This window comes from Trachymyrmex septentrionalis, unplaced genomic scaffold (genome assembly GCF_001594115.1).
Source record: "Trachymyrmex septentrionalis isolate Tsep2-gDNA-1 unplaced genomic scaffold, Tsep1.0 scaffold313, whole genome shotgun sequence".
NCBI classification, from domain to species: Eukaryota; Metazoa; Arthropoda; class Insecta; order Hymenoptera; family Formicidae; genus Trachymyrmex; species Trachymyrmex septentrionalis.
In genome coordinates, this window is record NW_017305478.1 from 88,818 (window position 1) to 112,135 (window position 23,318).

The 23,318-nt window shown below is 35.0% G+C and overlaps 1 protein-coding gene across 3 annotated transcripts in view; it reads right to left on the reverse strand.

The window, feature by feature from the left end:
- LOC108749796 (microtubule-associated protein tau) overlaps nt 1-23,318 on the reverse strand; it is a 32,876-nt gene that overhangs the window by 4,272 nt on the left and 5,286 nt on the right. For 2 of the 3 annotated variants that reach the window (XM_018488765.1, XM_018488764.1), the window contains exons 2-5: nt 1,470-3,411; nt 1,023-1,060; nt 809-923; nt 326-534 (exon numbers count right to left, since the gene is read on the reverse strand). In XM_018488765.1, the coding sequence (XP_018344267.1) occupies nt 326-534; nt 809-923; nt 1,023-1,060; nt 1,470-3,411 (2,304 nt within the window). Of the gene's footprint in view, nt 1-325; nt 535-808; nt 924-1,022; nt 1,061-1,469; nt 3,412-4,974; nt 5,254-23,318 lie in introns of those variants that run through there. The other variant, XM_018488763.1, reaches the window with a different exon arrangement.

Sequence of the window (23,318 nt, forward strand, 5' to 3'; positions counted from 1 at the left end):
AAGATTTTAATGCCAAAACTTTGAAATTCAAAGTCATTGAAGTAAATCACCAGCTCAATTTTTGATACTATTTTTGATATCTAACGAATATTGGAGAGAAAAATAGAAATATTCTCTAATGCTCGCTTCTATCAAGTAGATTAATCTTGATTCAATTTATAATTTTTCTTTACCTTTTTCTAATTCTCAGAACTAAAGAGAAAAAAAAAATGAAGAGTTAGTTAAACCAAGATTAAAATTAAACTAAATGTTGATAGAAACATGGAAATTATTTTTTTATCGGCAATTAAATGCTTAATTTAATATGGAATCAAAAAGGATCAACCTTTTTATCGCCTCCACTGGGCGCATACTTCTCGTTCTTCGCGGCGATCTTCGGTTGTGCTTTGCTGAAGTCCAGCTTCCTGTTCTCAATTTTCACTTTACCGCCTCCTGGTTTGTAACTCGCGTTGTCTAGAGAACCGATCTTCGATCGTATAGTCTTCAGGTTCGGGGAGGGCGCGGCGCCAACTTGAACTTTATTCATCGGCATCTCTGCAGGATTAAAAAACAAGATTGTTGGACACGTTACATTAATGTAATATGACTTTTTAAACATTGTCCTTACTCTAATTTTTTCTATGGCATTCAGTCCGATTTCTCAGCAATGTAAAAGAGATGCAATTATATTTATATAAAACGAGCATTAACTTTTAGGATATTAGGTTAGTCATCAAGTGCCTCAGCGTTGATAGTGTATATCAGACTTTGTTTATGCAAAGTATAGAGTAACCTATTTCTAAATTAATATAAAACAAGGAATATTTACTTTTTTTATCTTGAGCGGTCGACGTAGGTGTATCAGGAGTTTTCGGTAATGATTTAGCGGATTTCGTAGGCGACCCAGCGTTCGATCTTTTGTCATCTCCATTCGTACTCTGTGCCTATTTGAAACAATGTTAATATATCGTAAAGAGATATTTTTGATACTATGACAAAAATAGAAGAAAAAGACAGATATAAATGTAATTTAAGATATTTACCCCGCTAACCGATTCTCTACCTCTACCGTTTTGGACCGCTGTGAGGAAAAAAAAACAATATATTACTACAACGTAATAATTAGTTAAAAATATGTATACGTCAGAATCGTGTCGCACCGAAGCAAAGTCTCTCAAGAGTCTCGAATATAGAGTTGGAGTAGTTCTTCGTAAAGTTATCAATTTATTTTAAATACATTTTAAAATATTCTCCATTTTAACGAGACAGCTAATTTTAAATATATACTGTAGATAGAAATAGAACTTCCTTATTTGAGAAATTAGTTTTATAATTATTTTATAATGTATGAATTTCCGGAGAGGAAATGGACGAAAGTAGCTGCTCTGAATCTTTATAAAGCAAGAGAATATAAACAAATTGACATTTGCGAAGCAAACAAATTATAATCTATTTTTTTTTATTCAATCTGCGCATGAACGCGCAAGGACCTTTTTTCTCCGCAGTTTTCTTCTCCGCCTTCTCGTTATCTGGTTTCTCCGATGTTGGAGTTTTAACTGTTAGAGTGGTGGGCTTTGACATCGCTGCTGACGTTTTGTTCGCTTTTTCGTCGGTAACTGAATCTTCGACGAAGAACGTTTTCTTTTTCTCGTCCTCCGTCTGTTTCCCGCTATCGACAGGTGATTTCGGTAATCGAGGGCTACGACTGGAAGACAGTGTTCTCGGCTGTCCGTTATCATAGCCTTTTATATCTTCGGGTGATATCGACCCCGATAGTTTGTCTCGATTCCCTGGTGTGGGTGACCTCGGAGACTTCGGTGATTTGCTGCCTTTCTCGCTCGTCAAACTCAACGATGACGCTGGTCTACTGGGCTCTTTCACCCGCAGAGTGCCTTCGGCGGATTTGTCACCATGCGGATTCTCGGAGGGTTTGTCTGCCTCGATGTTGATCGAGTCTACTCCAGCTTGAGGTGTACTCGAACGTGATTTGTTGGGCGTTCTCGCCGCGGTTTCCGGCTCTCTCTCCGCATTCGAGGATGACGCTAACTGCGAAGCCGGGGTACTCGCACGCGATTTATCTGGCGTCTTTGACTCCGGTGTTTTCGATTCCAGTTCCGCGTTTCCGGATGATCCCAAGCCGGCTGGAGTGCTCGAACGCGATTTATCCGGAGTCTTGACTGGAGTCTTTGGTTCCTGTTCCGCGTTTCCAGACGGCTCTAGTCGTGCTGGAGTGCTGGAACGCGATTTATCCGGACTTCTGTTCTGTTCCGCGTTCTGAGGTGTGTCCAAATAGGATGGAGTGACAGATCGCGAATTGTCCGAAGATTTCGGAGGTGTCTTCAGGCTCTGTTCGACATTCTGTGCGTCGTTATTATAAGGACTGCTGGGCTTCTTTATTTTTTCGGATGCAGCGTCAATCTCTTTCGACGGCGATCTATCAGCGAGCTGTTCCTCCTTTTTTTCTTCTTTATCATTATTTACCGCGGAAGATGGTCTGCTTTGAGAAATAAGCGTCGCCGTATTATCGATGTTAGCAGAAATCGGTCTTGAGGATACGTCTTGCTTGTCATCCATTTGTTCTATCTTATTTTCGATAGTAGCCGTCCCCGGACGACTCGCGGGTCTACTAACATCGTCGAGTTTTCGCGGAGTTGAAGGTGATTTGGATCCATTCATCAAATCTTCAGAAGTACCATCGCCATTGTGTCGCGGCGATTTGTTATTATCCATCACGACGTCATCGTCGTCGTCGTTCTCGCCGTTCTCACGAACATCGGACTTCTTTCCCTGCAGGTAGCCCTCCGGTTTATCAGCGGTTGTCTCATCGATGTCCGCCATCTTTTCGATAACAATACGTGGTCGTGTCGGTTGCTTGATTTCTTCGTTTGATAAAAGATGCTGTCGCTGCAGGTTCACCGATGAGTCATTTCTCAATAACGGCCGTGGGAAAATAGATTCTTGGCTAGGTCGTCGCGGTTCGTTTTGTGAAGGTGCGACGTCCGGTCGTTGAAATCGTGGATCATTACCACCTCGCTGCTGCTGTTGTTGCTGCGCTTGATACGTCTGTTGGTTAACGACGAAGGGTGGCCTTTGACCTCCTACTCCTTGTGGCGGAGGACCTCGAATCCCCGGGGAATACACGAAACGTTGATTCGGAGGTAGTAGCGGATTCTGCGGAGGCAGCTGGCCGGGCTGCGGTGATCTTGGAGGGAAAGAACCTCCCGGTGGTCTTGGCGGACCGTAAGGCCTAAGCTGCACGAATTGACCCGAGGCTGGTGGACCTAAAGAAGAACGGCTGTCCAATCGCCGTAATGGTGGTCCAGGTCGAGGTGCGCCTATAGGACCATTATTTATTGAATTTCTGGGAGACGGAGGGGCACCTTGCGGTCGCGCCTGAAATCCTTGCTGTGGTAAAGGAGCGTTTGGCTTCACCTGTGGAAGAATAGCATTTGTCGCGTATATCTATACGGAAATATGTACTCGCCGGTGAGCCTCTAAATCAGTTTGACAGAGAATAAACGAGCTTGGAGATAGCTCTGTGGTATGTTACATCATAAGCTATTTATTTTTTTTATTTATAAAAAATTAAATACTGAATATTCTATAAAATTTCCCGAATTTTTGCTCGAATATTGTTACGACCGCAGTGCTTCATAGTTTAAAAAAAACTATGAAACAGAAATTGAAGATGAATATCATCTGTTGAAATCACAATTTTGGTGCTAGACATAGTCATCATCAGTTTAAAGGGCATTGTTTAAGCAACCTAGATTTTTTTATTAGCAATCCATATTATTGTATAATATCAAATATTATGCAATAACAAATAATCATCTATGGGAGGCTATATTACCATACAGTTTGTTTTTTTTTTTTTTAATTTCAAAGGAAACAGTAATAAAATAATTGTATAATAATATTTAAGATCTGCTTTAAACTAGCACAGACACGTTTTTTATTATCGTGAGCACAAATATAGAAATTAGACATATTCATGCGTTTCTAACGTCAAAATTCTAACGTCTGATCTCAACGATCGCTGCTTGAAAGTATTCAGGAAATGAATGAATATATATTCAATTAATTCCAAGTTTTCTGCCTTCGTTTAAACGTCGATTTTATCTCTTCTTTGTTAGATAGATTTAAATGAATTATGATACTTTAATTCAACATGCAGTAGGGTCTAAAACGCGCAGTTTGGCACCGAAAACGTTCGCGATGTGAGATAATCTCGAGCGACATTGGCATATAAAGAAACCGAAGGTTATTAGCGCAACGAGGCACAAATTGTGATCGACAATATTAACCTTGACCTTAGTACCATCGATCTTTTCGTTATGCCGCGATTCAAAATTGCGAGTCTACAAACGTTGGCACAATTTTCAGCATCATCTTGTAACTTTAATTTGCGACACAAAATCATCATTGACCTTCTCATTGTCAATTTCGAATAACGCGTTTTAGGGCCACATTCTAGCGATTGTTTGCCATCATTGTCAGTATTTTCATAATTCAATTTTGTTAGTTTCTAACGCGACATTTCGTGTTGCAGGCTAATCCGCACGACGCTAAAATGTACGACGATAACAATGTGAAAACCGCGAGAGAAATTACAGTCGCTGACGCGAGTCGAAATTCGTGAAATAGTGGCCCTGGGTTTATCGATCTTTTGATAATGCGGGTCGGTGACGTCTCGTCATGCCGTTTTCACCGTGCCTGCCACCGTTTTCGGCTCATTATAGGATCAAACCACGAACGAATTGACTTTCGCGATGCATTTGCTTCGAGGGATGCTACCAGCGATGTTGTGTTTACGAACAAGATTCTCATTTTCTCTCCCAAAGAAGTAAATTTTTTAATTGTAACGAGATCAAGGTCATTTATTAGAATTAGATGTCACGTGAAAAATGTATGAAGATATAAATCACTATCACAGATTCTTTATTAATGATCGTCAGTACGTTCAGTTTATGTATCTTGTCCTATATTGCTTACCATAGTTTCTCCGTGGCTCGAAGCAGGTTCGACCACACTGTTCGCGGTTTGCTGCGAATCCATATTGATTTCTTTCACGTACTCTTATGGGGTATACCTCAACTTCGCCTTGGTCAATATGGTTCCCCGTAAACCTGTTGCGTAAACATGTGACCAACGAGTCTTCGTGAAGGTTTACGAACCAAACGGTCGACATCAATGCCGCTACAATGTGAATGAATGTCGCAGCGTGTCAGACGAGAGCTACCTTTGTCTCATACTACTAGAGACACTGCATTACGACGTACGCGCGTGATAAAAGCGACGGAGAAGATATCGGAGATGTGCCAGAAGAAAATACATTTTGTACCAAAAAAGCGAGCTAATGGGAAGTAGCCCGAATATTAAATTTTGGATCAACCATAGGAAAAATGTAGAAAAAATAATTTTATCTTTAACTACAAAAATAATTAAAAAATCAGATCAGATTTAAGATAATCTAAGAAACTGTCCCAGAATAATATTTTATAGGAACACTTGTACACAATGTATAATATTATTTTAATTATTTATTATTTATAGAAAAGATTAATCTTGTATTAACACAAGAAACTTAATGAATATTAGTTGCAATAATAAATTAATAATTAGTATAAAACCAATGGAGAAGCTAATGGAGAAAAACTCTACCACGTATTCTATTCTGCAGTACAATTTAGATTTTAACGATTCCATTACTTTAGAAGAATTCTTTTAATGGGATATTTTGACACAATATTTATTAGCATATCAGAAATTAGAATATCTAAAAGTCTCCGACATTTAAATATGCTATGAATAATTCATAGCTGAATATGATATAGACATTCGACACAGTTATATGTATGTGTCTATTTCAATATAATCCTACAATGCGTGCAATGACGACAGCTTTCAATTGTAAATTACAACCTGTTCTCTACGTGCCACAGATATTACGTGCTGACGACGAGATTACAGTAATCAGACCGACAGCAATTACCAACAGTGTTTTGTAAGTGCGAGTACTCTATCGGTGAATAGATACATTGGAAAAAATCTGGTTGCATTAATTGAAATGCTGATTAAAAATAGGACAAATCATAATTATCAGGTTGAATCCTAATTCTAGTTGAGATAAAAAAATATTCTGATTGATATCACCAAAATCTCCCGGGTTGTTCATTTTCAACCAGAAATTTTTCTCAGTGCAATAATGTGCGTGAATTAGATACTTCAGTTTAACTATTAAATAATAGAAAGTTTTGGAATAATCTTAAATAAAAATGAGAAATATTTCACCTGTCTATTTCTATCCCTTTCTATTCATCACAAGAAAGATTTCTTCTTATCTTTATGAATAAAAATTGTTTAAATTGAATTTTCGTGAAATATTCGATGAAGTTTGAAAAATTTGCGAAATCGAGTTTTTTATTTTAAAATTCAGAATTTTAATATCATTGTTTGTTACAACGTGATATCCGAAAAAAAATGTGTTTCGCTTAAAAATCCCATTAGTTTATTCCTCATATATTAGAAACAAACAACCAATTTTCAGACGATGAATCTTACAAATCCCTCATACATCCCGTATATACGATACGTCACAAATATGCGATACATCACGACTAACTGCGTACAACCATAAGCGTGATTTCGATCAGCGTAGACCTTAAGGAGCAGAGGGTAAAAGTGGTTGAGAGTTGAATATAAACGGAGGTAGACACGCGAACGATCATAACTGGCGGAGCTACGAAACAGATTGTATTGCTGTGGATCGACGTCGATTGACCTTGGTGAATAACATTGTAAAATTACTCCACGAGACAAGAAATCCGTGTTTAGGAGCGATAACTAAAGGAGCAACGTTTCTTGAGCGGGCCTAACAATTACGCCTTACAATCGTCAGATCGGAAGCGTGTATCGATCTTTAAATTCTATGCATTGTTGCAATTTCTCTTGGTTCCATTCATCATTAATCATTGTGCTATGACATCATTGTAGAATGTCAGCAGTTTACATTTGAATTCAACATTGACTTTTTTTCTTGAAATAAATGTTTTAGTCATTCTTACGGGCATATAGCACATTATTTCGCGATACTTATCATAAAAATTGCGTATCAGTTTAAAATTAGAATAATATCGTAAATAAGAAAATTTATTTAAATCGATACAAATATCTATTTAAAAGGGCATAGAGTCGTCAGATTCTAGAAATAAATTCCATTAAAAATAATTTTCTAGAGTGGGTTGGAATAATTTGTTGGCCGAGATAAAAGCTTTTATGAAACTATGAATTTCACTTTCAATTTACGGTATGTGACTTAGAAGTGAATCAAATTACTTTTGGTTGATCACGTCATCGTGGCTGTGAGTAATTAACTCGGTCGGAGACACGAAATAAACTTTAAAATAACGTTTCGCACGCATAAATATGATAGCCTGAGTGAAATCACACTTAAGTAAAAAATAATTTATTATACATTGCGTGCGATTTTAGTTACATTTGTAAAAATTTCTAAGTATTTCAGCATTACTCTTTATTAATCTGTACATCTACAAGATCTCTTTTTCGTTCTTTATGTTCCAAAAAAACATGTCCTGTCAAGAAACACGTAGATTTCCAAAAAAAATTCCCGTCGGATATATTTTTGTTTCTTTTTCTGTCTAATTGCCAAGATGGAGAAATCTATATAACACACGGTGGGAACTTCACGCGAACTCTATCACGACAAGCACGTGGCCGGAGTAATATATCGGATCGTTAGAAATAACTGCATCAGAGAAAGCAATTCGTTCTGTCGACTGTGTATCTTGCTTTATGACCGGCAATCGTGATTACTGCATATTCTAAAAATTTAAATCAAAATGCATTATCAAAGAGAATTCCTTCAGCGTTTCTACAATACATACATTTTATCAAATATACGTTAAGTTATAAAAATGCTTGCTGAAAAATATACAGAATGTTTGAAAATCGTCACCCAAAAAGAGAATGATTCTATAAGAAAAAATAAGTTGAGATCGTAGAATAAAATTTTTCTATATAAATTCATTGTTTTTGAGCAATTATCTTCAACATTTTATAAAGTAATAAAATTCATCGTAAATGAATTTTATTACTTTATAAATTGTTTTGCTGTATAGGTACTCTCAATTATCTAACAATCTACAATAAACACAAACCTGAACCGAGATTGTAATCTGCAGCGAGATTTCGTTAAGTCGAGATTCACGTATCTGTGAATATTTAAAGTCAATCTTCCTGAAAACAAAGTCTTATGAAAAAATTTTATTTTACGTTCCTGATTTATTTTTTTATGTTCAATCACTTTTTTCTCGATTGTACCACGATTTCTGGAAAAAATACTCTGTATAATACTCTGTTAATGAAATGTTTCAATAAATATTAATTATTTTAATTAATTTAGTATTTGTAATTTTAATATACACATTTTTATTACTTCAAAAAATATAATTCAATGCTCGACAAATAAACAAAGTTGCAAAATGCATATAAATCTTCGAAGTTTAAAATTGTGCTATAATCCGTTTAATCGTCCTAGATAAAATCGAGCTATTTCTAGAAGAAGATGCGACTGTTCAGCTTTCAAATGGAATTTGTGGATTCTCGTGAAAAAGGTCACGAGAATAGGTCTGGGCGGAATTCCTACAAGCACCTCGGCCACTTCCGCTTTCGCGTTTCCGACTGGAAGACCAGAAACAGGCTGCTCCGCACAGAGCAGCTTTGCCAGCCGGCAAGTGCTCATTCCTGGAGTTATTGATCCGACCCGGTGAGCGTGTTCGACTCCGTCGTTCACGTGTGCACACGGATGCGTCATATAATATGACTAAGTTGACACGTTTGAACAAGGGCGGTGGACTCCCTGTGAAGAGAAGAAGATGAACCCGTCGGAGCCCGAATGACCAAATCAGCCTCGATTACAACGTGGAGCGCAACCGGCTTTTCGACCGGCTTTTAATTAAGGGAGCGATCGCAGATGCGATATGTGGTAATACAGGATAGCACAACCTTCCTATTAGTACCAAAGTTGAAGAAAATAGGATTCGATCAAAGGTGAAAGGTTGAGTTTCATGCGCTGTTGCTAATTGCGCAATTAGTCGTTAAATCAATCGATAACACATCGATATATGATCTATAATGCTATAATAATTTTACTAAATAATTCAAAATGATTGTAAAAAATTGCAAATATTAATTAATTAATTTAATAATAATATATATTAAAAGTAAAGAGAACTTATATGTAAAGTAGAAAAATTACGATAATATCTTTTTAATAACTTATATTATAATAATGCTCGTGATATATCTTAATATACTTTTAATTGATTTTAAGAAAATTGAAATCTATTATCTTATGGTTCATTAATAAACTAATTTTATCGCTGTGTATGATACGAAAGAGATTAGTTCGATTAATGTTAGACACGAAGCAACTTTGTTATTGTCGGTATGTCATTCTCTTTTTTTCTTGGTGAAAGAGGACGTTTCGCGCGTGAGACATGCATGCACTAATTTTGATTTTTTGTCGATTGCACGCGATCGATAGCGAGCTCACGCAATGCTCGTAATTCTGTAGGACCTACATTCAGGTCATCGAATGGCAAGTAATACGATGCAATTTTCTACCGAGGCTTCCTCGTGTGGCGACAAAAAACGAGGAAGAAAAAGAAGCTTGTAAAAGTTCGCTCGCGTCATTCCTCTTTAAATTCACTTTCGATGTCATCGCTGGACGCGATCGGAACTCATTGCACTAATTGCTACTAACGATGGAAAAAATTATTCTTTGTTATCGCATCGTCATCGTAAAGTACATTTATCGATGTTCTATAAATAGCACTCGTAGTATTGCCCGAACAATGAAAAAGAAAAGAAAGTCAAAGGAAGAGAAGAAAATATATAGAATTTGGATTTACGTTTAAATAAAAATTCGATGTTGCAAAAATGCGACACATTTTGTGTAATAAATTACACGTTATGTTTGCATTTCATGTCGAGTTACTTTATGCTGAATCATACCCTCGAGGATGGCTCACTTAATTATAGCTTTTTGTGCGTTTACTTGTGCATTGTATAATACAACCGACGTTGTTTTATTAAGATTGATTTGATTAAGACAAGCATATATTTTAGTAACGTTGAATCACACAAATTCGTACCTTGCTTGTAGGAAAGGTGGCTTTGAAAATTGAGATTCATTGCATGGATTGTTAGAATTTACGAGCAAAGCAAAAAGACGTATTGAGGGTAATGGATAACCCGCAGTGACGACGATGGTTCTCTGCCAGAGCACAGTTTATAACGATGTTTGTTTATCATATAACAATTTTGAATTCATCTATGATAGATCGCAACGTGCAATTGTCACGTGCATCAGTTTATCGATAACAGTTACACTTCCTGGATGTTGATCCATTTACCTGCTTTATACAAGCGGTTTGCCAATGAGATATAGGTTGATAGAAAAGCATGCATTAAACTTTAAAGCTGATGAATTCCGTATAAGAATTACTGTACAACATGTCACGCTTGAAATATTATTCCCCGGATATTTATAAGTAATAAACTGGCAAAAATGACGGCATTAAAGGAGGAATAAAACCAATGCAGTAATATAAAAGTCAGCTTGATTATGATCTTTCGTGAGTAATTATTCCTGGGAAAGCCAGAGACGTCGCGTTTCCGTTTCTTTGACTTAACGATTATCAAGAGAGAAAATGCGATTGAATTTATTTCTCAAAAAAAACAAGAAATGAGGAAGGCCACGATCTTGAAGTGGCGATAATAACGATATGCGTGCCGTTTAAGTCACGAAAGAAGTGCTGGATTGAAAAGAGTTCAAGTGCCAACGGAGAGACTGGTACTAGTCGATAATCAATGATGCGATCGGCTTTCGAAATAAATTCCGCTCGTAGACACACCTGGTACAGTCCTCCAGCAGTGCCTCCCTACACTTTAAGACGCTTTTATCGAGCAAGTTTTTATTTGGGGGAGGGACAAAAGAGTTTTACACTCTTTACATAAAGTGCCATCTTATTGGTACAAACTCTCGCCCAGATATCATGTCTAAAAAACGTCTTTACGACAACGTTTTAAAATCAGAATAGAAATAGTAATGACAAATAAATAATATAAATTGTAATAAACACGTCAGTTACAAAAAATAATAATAGGACTAATATATTAATTTTTAAATGTGTTAAATCGTAGAAAAATTGCCTCAATAATATGTACCATATATCCATAGAACATCATAAAAATGTTTTTATGACGTATTTTAGACGTATTATTGGGACAATCATTTTGCATTTTAATTAACACATTTCAATTTAAATATACTTCCTAATATTATTTATTCTAATCAATGTGTTCATTACAATTTGTATTCTTTATTCGTCATTACTTTTTCCAATCTGATTTTAATTATTATTGCAATTATTACTATTTAAAATTTAAGAGTTTCAGGTATCTTGGATTTTGTTGTAACAAAAAATATATTAGAAATAAATGTATGTATATAAAAGGAAATAAATTTTCAATTGCTTTTATAATTGAAAATCACCCGCCCGTCTTCTATTCTTTCCTTATTTTCTAAAAACTTTCGTCGCACCGCTGAGAGTTTCCACGATTTCCTTAATAATTTATTCATTTCTAAATACATAATTATAAACGACAAGTACAAGAAGAAAACAGTTTATCGGTTACTTGTATTAAAATTTTATGGAAATTTGTGTGTTTTGATTTTAAATTATAGTTCTGATTTTAAGTTACAGTTTTTGTGAGCTCTTAGTGAAAGTGAAGTATAGAGAGAAAAGTGTTTTTTTTTACTTTAATTAACAACAGTACGCGTGTAATTGCTTAATGCGTAAATATTCTACGTGCGTAACATGTCTACAATATCTACTACTACGATGTGTGATTAAATCATTAATTTGTATCGTTGTATAGAGCAGTCAATTGGGAACAATTTACTGAGCAGCAAGGTCTACGAATTGCATAAGCTATATTTCTTCAATGGCAAAATCGACTGCATTGATAATTACCACGATGATTGAACAGTGACTGTGACAGCGGCTTGCGTTACTCCAGTGACTATTTCTCGTACACGATAAGCTTACGTCACTTTAATGCATAGCTACTTAGGGTCTAAAACACCCACGAGGTCAATTAATAATTTTCGGGCGCAGGCAAGAGGTCATCTATGTCATTTAGCCTCATTTACGAACCGGAAAGTAACGCATGGCTATTATTCAACGTGTCGTCCGGTTTTCAAATTCTCGAATGACACTATCGCGTTTAATTATCCGGTCGACGACATGTCTTGAGAATCTGAACGCTATTCCCGTGCACGGATCAGACACCAGACCAGATCAAATCAGTATAAAATTCATCAAAAAAAAAGGAGCAACAAGACGAAGTTCGCTTATTATGCACTCCATAATAACCAATTTTGTACCTTGCCGAGAAATGGAGACAATTGTTTAAACACGTAAGTAGTATTTACCGAATATAGTCAGACAAGGGGAAGAGCTCTGCGACGACGTGGCTCTTCGTTTCGGAGGAATCTAGGAATTATTTTTGGACTTGTCGACGACCTGGTCCCGTTGGAAAAGTCGGCTTACCTGGCGTCGTCGGTTTCACTTTCGTCGAGCCCCCTCGACCTACGTCGGCTCGTGAGTCACTAAGCTCGCGCGATACCCTGCGGAAGTCTCTTCGGCAAAGAACGTACGGAGCTCTCGTTCGGTCGGCACGTTTGGGCCGTTGCCGTCCGTTTGTCCTGCCGTTTCTCTGCTCCTGCGCTCCAACGCCCAACCGGACTCAACCTTACCTTGCGCACTACCACTAGACGATTCTGGTCTACTATACGTACAAGGCGGATCCGCGAGAGACAATCTACCGATAAATTATGTACGTTCTCGCGCAATTGAGTGCAATTGAGCACGTCTTTCGTGCAATTGAGCTTTTTACAACAGCGTTTCAAAACGCTGGTTATGGTCCTACATATCTTACTATATATTTATCTGCATCCGGAGAATGTAACAAAATTTGGCAAGTTTATGACATACGTGAGAGTATCATGTATGCAAATTCTATTTATATTAAGTTTCTTTTATTTATTTGAAGCCGTCACTTGAGCAAGTGACGTCGGACATGCGACTGTGCATTGTAAGTCTTGGACAATCTAGGAACCTCTTTTATTTTACGGAAGATTGTAGATACGTGTTTTTCAGCATGTTATTTCTTACGGGGACATTCACCGCAGTTTGTATGTCGCCTCAATCATTGCGGATTTGTGTTCGATAGAACAAACGTGCCAAATGTTCCAACGATTGGGACGCGTTCCAACAATCAAGACGTTGCTCTCCGATGATTACTAATAAGAGGGGGAAAATTATAAAGGAATAATTAGATAGTTTATTTTTATTTCGATACAAACTACCTGATTATTCCATTAATTTATGCTTTCATTTGACAAGACACTTGTTCGTGAATTTTGCGCACGTTTTTATTAAAGATTCTCAAACAAGAGATTGGATACCTTATATACGTTCGATCCATCATATTTTTAGAATGAGACTGTGTATAAGATAAAGTATTGTAAAATATCCACGCATCTCATTCCATTTTATGTATCATTTTATCTTAAACAAGTCTTGAAAAATATAGCGGACCAATTCAGAAATTATTTAAACGATGTTTAATCTCGTGAGGATCTTTAATTATTGCGACAGGTGCTTGTCATCTTTTGGTATCTTCAGAAAGTTCATAAATGCAATTTAAATACCCGTTTCAATTACCATCGCCCTTTTTTTCACGACAAAGCAGATCTTGATGTTTTGTTTATCTCTCACATTTGCTGGAGTAAAGCGTGAGTAAAGTCAGAGACGCACCCTTGCACGCGGTCACTTTAATTCCAATTACCTTAATGCGTCGGGCACGGTCGTATTAGTACGTTCGTTGGAATGGGAGGAGTTCATTCAAAAGCTAGGGAGAGAACCCGTACACTTTCCTATTCTTACCACGACGATCTTGGCACTTACGATATTGTTAGTAACGTTTCCACGAATTCGTCACTTAATTTAGCAGTGAGTAACAACTGTATGGGAACAAATCGTGAAAGAAACGCTCATATTTCCTATCGCTTCTTTGTATTCATTAGATAATACATTATTTTAAACAGAAAGAAAAAATTATTGAACGCGATTACTTGTCAAATAGGAAACTTAAGCTTTAACAAATTTTAATAACTTTAGCTAGAGCTAAGCAATTCTCTTTTGATACTTCAATAAAATTATTTTCCAATTTGTATCTATATAGTTAAATTTTAGTTAATTAAATCTAGCTATAAATTAGACACTTCGGTAAAACCATTTTTTCCGTGTAAGAATCCCAAAATATTTAGTATGGCAAGTTTTATACAGTGATAAAATTTCATTGGATCATTGTTGAATAATTTTCCTGTCGCAATTTTCTAAAACAGTTATTAGCAGATAAATAGTTTAACATGATTGCAAGTATTCTAGCGCGAATTAGCAGGAAAGGCTAATTATATTGACGCGGAAAACCCAACGAAAATCAACGATGGACGACGTTTGGAGCCTTTTGACAACCGCGAGACGTTGTCGGTATAGCTTTCCTGAGAATCCTGAGTCGATCTTTCATTACGCCTCGTCGTATTACCTCGTCTCAGAATTATCACAAGACAGATCGCTATTCGTTGGCGTGGGGGCCTAGCTTTTCTCCGATCTGAAAACAGTTCGGCCATTCATTCGGTGTTACAACCCTCGCCATGGATGCCTCAACCACGATGCTATCGACGAGCAGACTGTCGAGTGCAGTCGCGTCTTGGAGTCGCCGCATCTCGTCTGCAGAACGTGCTGTTCGAGATCGATCGGTACGCTTCCTCTCCGTAGAAAGAGAGAGAGAGAGAGAGAGAGAGAGAGAGAGAGAGAGAGAGAGAGAGATAAATGTGATATCCGTCTTCTCAAAGAGAAGAGACGATTCGAGACTTTGCTTCGGTGTTTTGTTCGCGCGATGACGTACGCCCTGAAGGGAGGAAGTCGACTGTTGCCCTTACCTGGAAGAAGAATTTTTCGATTATTATCAGAATCTGCAGATGATCGACGGTAACGTGAACGAAAGGTGGCATGCAAAATCGATTGCGCGGTTACAAACTGCTCAGGTGGCCGTAAAATTACCGAGATGTACGAGCGTAAAATTTGACGGCTGTTAAGCGCTATGCGAAATTGGTATAATGCTAATGCCATGCTTAAGAAATCGATGCCGTGCCCACGGCAGGAGTGAAAATGCTAGTACGGAGAAATCGTTTATCTACAATGTATATACATATAGTTGTTGTAACATATAACTGTCGTGACCCAGTGACACATAGGAAATTCACACATTAATAATTTTCCTGTCATATGCATTGTACATGATGAGTAATATATATAATGATCTTTCTGAGTGATTAGCTGTTATTAAGTGCCAAGAAATATCGTTTTATTTTGATATATAAAAAAATAAATAAAATAAATAAATGTGTAAAAATTGCCTTAAAGTTAAAAGTTGAAAATTATTAATTTTTAAGGAAAAAAATATTTTCTAAAATCAAGCAAAAATTTTAATTTTATATAATAAATATTAATATGAAATAAAATAGTTGGATACAATAGGACAATAGGAGTCGAGCATGGTAATTCTTGTGCAACGGTTAACAAAACAACTTTATTAATAATTAATCCGCTTACATGTTTCGGCTCACTTTTGAATCATCCTCAGAGACAATATAATTTTTGTAATTATATATAATACAAAAAAAATTTTTTTGTCTCAAAAGTGAACCGAAACATGTAAGCGGATTAATTATTAATAAAGTTGTTTTGTTAACCGTTTGGTTTGCACAAGAATTACTGTGCTTGACTCCCATTGCCTTGTTGTATCCAATCATTTTGTATCATTAAGAAGTCTTTAGGAATTATAATAATTTATATTAAATATCAATTTGATTTAAATATATATTTTAGATATGCATGATGAAATATGTTATGAATATAATTTGTAATAAATCAATGTCTCTTAATGAAACACAATCCAAGGAACAAGGATTTTGTCATATAAATTTAGCCCTTCGGTTGCATGTCAGTGTCGTCACCGATGAACGATCATTTGAAATTTCCATTGTCGGCCTACACTATCCTGTCATGCAGAATCGATCGTTTGCAATTAATAGAAGCACCAATTCAAATAAATGTGAGATCGCGAAGCAAATACGAAATTATCAAAATTTGGCGTATTATCAAAATTTTTATCAAAATTTCAATAACTACGAATTCTGTTACTGTGTATTTATATTTTCATTGGCATGTCTCATTTTTAATTATAATATTATATATAAATATAATAAATCTAAAATTTAATAACTGGGATTACAGCTTATACAATCTCTCTCTTTCTCTCTCCATTTGTTAAATTACATTTTTGGAAAATGTAATTGCTCCGACATGTAAAATTTAATTTCTGTATTCACTGATTGTACTTTCGTGCCAGATGAATCATATGGAATACTTTGATTATTTGTTCGTATAGCTTATGAAATTAATTTTTACTGAGTGATCGAACCCACGTATGGTATAATTGAATTAGTATACAGTCGGTAGAGCAAGACTAGATCAATAAAGGAATTTCTTCAGTAGGAAAGCACAGTTTGCGGCAAGCTCAAATGTTTAAAACGCATACCAGTCGAGCAGTATAGGTGATATGATACCGACAGAGTGTAAAGCTTTCGTTTATCATAAGCTTTCGCATTCTATACTTGTGTGTTTATTAGTTACCTGAAGTACCAATGTGCGCATCAAGTAATTCTTTTTTACAAATTATTTTATCTTAAAATAAAAATATATAAATATTTAAATATTTAAAAACTAATGCATTAGTATATAATTATATAATATCTCATATCTACATTATTTGTATTAAAAAATAGTTTATTAATATTATTTGGTGGACTTCAACTATAATTTCTAATAATTATCATATCATTCAACACAAATGGTTTATAAATATAATAATTGATTAAATTTTGTAAGTAAACAATTTTTACTTTTATTTAAAACATTTTATAAAAAACATTTTTCCCCCACTCATTGCAATTTTCTTTGTAAATAAATTTACAAAAAATAAGCTTTAACTTGTTTCAAGAGAAATAAAGATAAAAGAAGAAAACAGTTCTTTCTTTTGCGTATAAGAGTTCCGAGCAGCCTTGTGTTCACTCGAAGAGCATTAATCCACCCCACGGAAGCCCTGCAAGATTCCCTCTTGAAATATGTCCAGTGGACACAGTCTCTTATACCGATGGGAATCGATAGTCTCGCCTGTTTCTCTTATCCCCGTGAACGTTATGTGGTCACAAAGCTCGTCATTGATATTTATTACATGGTAAGCTAAGGCGGACTGCAAAATTGATATTTGCATGCTCGGGCTTCCCTAAGCAGACCAATAAACATGAACATTGCGCAATCTTAACGCGTTCTCTAATGTTACGCGATATTACGCGATAATATAATATGTGGTTTATCTAATATTCTCATATTTCATAATGTTAGTTTAGATTTTAGGTTTACTATATATTTTTTAATAATCTGTATAACTTTGCATAGGTTTTCTCTTTTTTGTAAAACAAAAAACTTCTTTCTCGATTAAAAAACAAATTGGTTTGATTCTCGATGTCGCAACGTTACAACAGATTATTTCTACAAATATTATTAGAACAGTAGTCGTTGTGACCGCGATCTTTTTATACTTTCAATACATGTGATAATTCGTCTCGTGAAATTCGATTGTAGGCGTTTCTATGTATATAACAATTTGTATATAATAATGAAATTTTCTAAATATAAAAAATCTTAAGTGGCACCCATCAGCAACGTGCCAACATTATAGGTATGATATTTTTTTATACCTTTGAAATTTTTTAAAAAACCTAATTATGTACTTATTTATTGAAGTATTTGTACGTATTTTAAGTACCATCTAATTTATCGATGCTTTATAATATTATATAATATAACATATTAAGTTTGCGGTTAAACTTATATTTTATTTAACTTAGAAAATGCTATTGTAAATATGCAATTAAATATATTGTATATTAGAATATATAATATTTATTTAGAAATTTATGTATCTAAAAAATATTATATATTTACCTATAGAAATTAACTACTTTGTCATATCTTCTTTTTAACATTAAAGAGATATCTTATAATATAACAACAATTTTAGACAGTAGCAGTAATCAAACGTAAAATAGTCAGTAAACAGGCCGCTACGTCTATATTGCATGTTTGGAATTAGTCGGTGGATAACGAAAAGGTGACACGCTGCTATTCTTGGCGCGTGAACCGGTAGACCGATAGATACCTGTTTAAAGCCGTTGGATTCGATGAAGACGCAGTCATGCAATCACGCATGTACAGACGCACGCATTCACGCACGCGCTTTTTGCTCTTCTCTTTCTCTCTCTACCCCTATTTAGAATCTTTAGCACGAATCTATTGCTATCGTACGAAAGTTCTCTTGCCTAAATACATAAATAATCCGGATTCAACGACGTCCAGATTTAGCGTGCCATTATTTCAAAATTATTCTTCTGGTTTGGATACTGCATAAACAAAAGAGTAAAAGAGTAAGAGCACAAAAGAATGAAAGAGTAAGATAGTAAGCTGAAGTTTATCCAAAGGTGGAACAACCTAATCTTAACAATACAAATGTAATATAACACATATAACAATTATACTATTGAGTGTAAAGTTATAATGTTATGTGTTACTTTTAATTGGGAGGGGAGGGGAGATGTTTATTGGAAAATCTTATATTGAAAATTAGTATATAATTTAAAAAGTTATAACAAATAATTACTTTTCATTTCTCATTATTTAATTATTTATAATCATGATCTCATGTTCATAAATGTAAATGGGATTTTTTGAAGAAGAATGTAAACAAAAATAGCTACGTTGTAATTTCATTATGCCTCTAATAGAGTAACGTGCATAGGTTTGTCTACATCTGCACAAAAACGATCTTTGATCAAAGATAGCAACGATTGTTAATTGAACCGAGAGTTTTTTTTAACATAGCGGGTAGCTCGCGACTACCAATTGCGTCAGTAAGGCACGAACAATTAAGTGATCGAGACGACGATTTGGTCCATTAGTCGCTTGTCGTAAAATTATCGGTAAGGCGATATCGCGCAATCCTATGCACAGGCAATCGGTCACGCCTTGACATCTCGAGACGTACAATAATGACAATTGCGACGGGTGTGTCCCATCGATCTTCTCAAGCAAATTAAAGACGATCACTGTCTCTTTACTGTCTTTTATTAAACGCATTACGAACGATATCGATAGCGATCGTATAAGACAATCAGTAATTTTACGTGTCACATTCACACGATATGAAATACTTCATTCGTTTTAAAAGATCTTCATGATAATTATAAGAAATTATCTATCTTCTTCTGTTTAGCTCAGATAAATGCATCGCGAAAAATGTAAGAATAAATTTTAATGTCGCAAATTATTCTTCATATCTTATCCACTTTTTGTCCTTGGTGATAACGCTAAAACGCTTGTGCAATTACGCATGCAAATAATTTTTAAAGACATTAATTTTACTATCAACAATATATTCACGTCTCTACTTCAGTGTATTTTAACTACCGAAGTCTCTTTCACCAACCGATTAACACTAATCGATGGTTAACACAATCATCACGATTGCCAATGTGAGAATTAAACACAATTTGTCTTAGAAGAGAAAAACAGAGGAGACGTTCTGATACATTAAACTGCTGTTGGCGCTTCTGTGAGTTGATCATCGATTAATTTAACCAGAAGTTGGTGAAAGAGGCCCTGAGGGTCGATTCTGTATATTTTGAAACAAGATAAAAATTATAAAAGTGTCCAAATTTACTAGATGTTAATCAATAAAATTATAAATATTCTAATAAATTCGCTCACTTTTATAATTTTCACTTCGTTTCAACATACAGAATTAATCTCTTAATTTAGAATTCGTGTCTCGTGTGCCTCCTTTTCATTCTCTATAAAGGAACGCAATCTAACAAACCTTTAAACGTCCGACGCAAACCGACTCCACTGTAGCACGGATGCTGCGCGTCGTCGCGCCGTTTTATTATCGATTGCCGTGTCTACTACCACCGAGAAACCCCTCGTAGAATTTCTACCCTCGCCCTTTACCCAAGCCTTTGTATGACTACGCGCTCCCTTTCCCGGTTTACCCTCACCGAGACACGCGCTATAGAAGGGCATATTGACGCCAACATACTGCACTTTCAATGCAAGAAAAGTTTGCCTTCCTGAAGCTTACACGCTAAGTTTGTGCGAAAGTTTGTTCGTGACGAAGATAAGATTATTCTTTAATAGCATTCCAAAATGATTGCCAGCTAGAAAAATTTGTCAAGTTATATTTTACCTTAGTTGTGCGTGAGATACTCTTATATAAGTGCACTAATTAATCTATATTTAAGTTATTATATTTAAAAAATATACGTATGAAGAATTGTTTAATAATGAATAAACAAATAAACATATATTAACGCATTTTTAAAATATATGTAAATAAATAAATACACTAAAATAAATTAAAATTCTGTAAACTTCAGTTTTTCGATTTATTTCACGGTTAATAATTAATTATATTACTCAAGCTTGAGATCAATTTCGATATTCAGCAAAATCTGATTGATAATGTATGCCTATATGCATGTTTTATATGAAGAGATATTTCCTGTGTGCATAAACATGCAATCTCTGGTAAAACATGCGACAATACATCGATTGCCTCTGTTTTGTAACTTCCTTATTTCCTATAGTCGTATTATGAATATTAAATATAAAATCGTCATATGTCCGTTAAAATTGTGAAATCCAAATAATCATAATGTCCCAGTGTTCTCAGATACTTGTAACTCACGTTCACGAGATATGACATATTACATTATCTATTATTATGACCAAAGTTAGTCTAAATAATGTCATGATTAGTTTAGTAGATGATATTATTATAAGATTCTAATCTTATAATAATATTTTTAATTTATTTTATTTTTATTAATTTTATTTTCCGGTTTTATAATATATTTTTTGTCCGACAACTGTAGTACATTTTCTTATTCGTTAATTAAAATATATACGTATAATCAATTATACATATTAATTATATTATTGACTTCTTTGCCAGTTAATTATATATATTTTTTAATTAAACAATTAAAAAAAATGTTAACGATTAAGAAAATACAGTTTCAGAGAAAAAAATGTATTGTAAAACCGGAAAATAAAATCAATAAAAATAAAATTAATTAAAAATATTATAAGATTAGAATCTTATAATAATGTTAACTAATCTTAACATAATTTTTGGATAATCTGCAAGTGTATTTTACAGGAAATGTTATTTATGTCATGTGTATATATTGTAATGTGTATACATTGCTAATCGTTGCGAATAAATTTCTAAAAGTGGCTGTAATTTTTATAGAGATAAGTGAAGTATCTTGTAGCGGTTGTAACAAGTGTAGCCATTGACAAGATCAGTATGCGTTACGAGAGCTACTTTGTTGCATGCTCGTTTATCTGCGCGAACGATTCCGGCGATTATGTTGCGTGCGATATAATTTTAAAGCTGACGTAATCGTCGCTGTGTGCGTTCGAACTGTTATCGCGGTGTGTTTCGCATTTATTTACAGGTAGACGGATATATGATTGGCGAGCATGTCCTTGATGTAACGTAACGGTAAGTTGTTTCACGCAATTGGCAATTATTTACTATAAATATAACTATTAGCCGCAATAAGTTGACAAGTATTCAATTAAACTATCTTCTCTACCGCAAATAAATGATCTTTCATAAATAATCCATTCTATATTGTGTATTATGAATACAGCAAGCAAATTGTGTGAACGAATATTTGCGCTTTGAAAACACACATGTTGCAATTTAATCTGCAATTTAAATGAAAGGATTGAGAAGGTATTCGATATTAGCTGCTTTTCTGAAAGCTTCCCGTTATGAGACGCGCATAAATAGCTGACGTTTTAACTTTTGCATTAAGCATCGTGCATTGCCAAAGTCAGATATTGACACTATTAACTAGAGTATCGCTTGACCGAGTTCTTCTGAACGTGACGCTTAACCGATGGAATTCCGTTAGAAAGTAGGTCCTTCCTCCCTTCCTGATGGGAGAAGAATCGTCAATGAATAGATGTCCGTCACTTTAAAGCGCTCTTTTCGCAACAACAGGACTCCGGTCGCTGAACCTTAAGTACGGACGACTGTTAACAGAGAGACGGTCTTGCTATTGGAACCAACCACATACCGGTGTTTCGTAATTTGCGGCAGGTCGTTGCGACGTTTCATCGAAGAGTTTGGTCGATACCGCGCACCGTACTAGGCATAATTTACTCTCCGAGTTTGCTCAACTCTTTCATCTTCCTTCATCGAGGTCGGGTAATTATCGGTAGCGTGCTCGAAACGCGTGCGTTGAAAATCAACCGACGTCCATTGCATGCTTCGTGCTAGCCTGTCGAAAGGCGCATTACTCAGCGTAACATTGAACTTTTATTGAGTAATGAGATTTTATTACTTTATGTAATACACACTTCATCTTCTATTTTTGATATCTTGTTACTCTTGCTGGGTGAAACAGACAATTTAGATACTCGAAGAACGATTATAATGAAAAGATACAGAAAATAGACAAAATAATATATAAACAGCTGAGAATTTACACTTCCTATATTAATAGAAGACTGGCCCATCTTTTACCAGATTCTATCCTTGTTGGAATACAGTCATGTAAAATGCTTGAATAGTCACCAATGAAATTTTGTACTATTCTTTTAGTACATTTTCAATTACTTATATAAATAATGTTATATAAGTATCGGAAAAGGAAGCTTGCTTCTTATTCTATTTTTAAAAATTGCCCATTGTTCTCCAAATGTTTTCAATATTTTTCCTAGTTAGCGTAATCGCAAAATTTAAATATTATTGAATCATTATGAGCAATTTTGAAAAGCAGAATGAGAAGCAAATTTTCTTTTCTAACATCTCTTAAACAATTGAAAGATGTTATGTTAAGAAAATAGTATAATATAGTATAACATTATATAACATAATATTATAACTAATAATATAATATAATAGTATAATAGTACACTGGGCAACAAAATTAACGCAACACCTGTTCATTCTGCAAAAATAGGCAAATTTCAAGATACAATAACTTC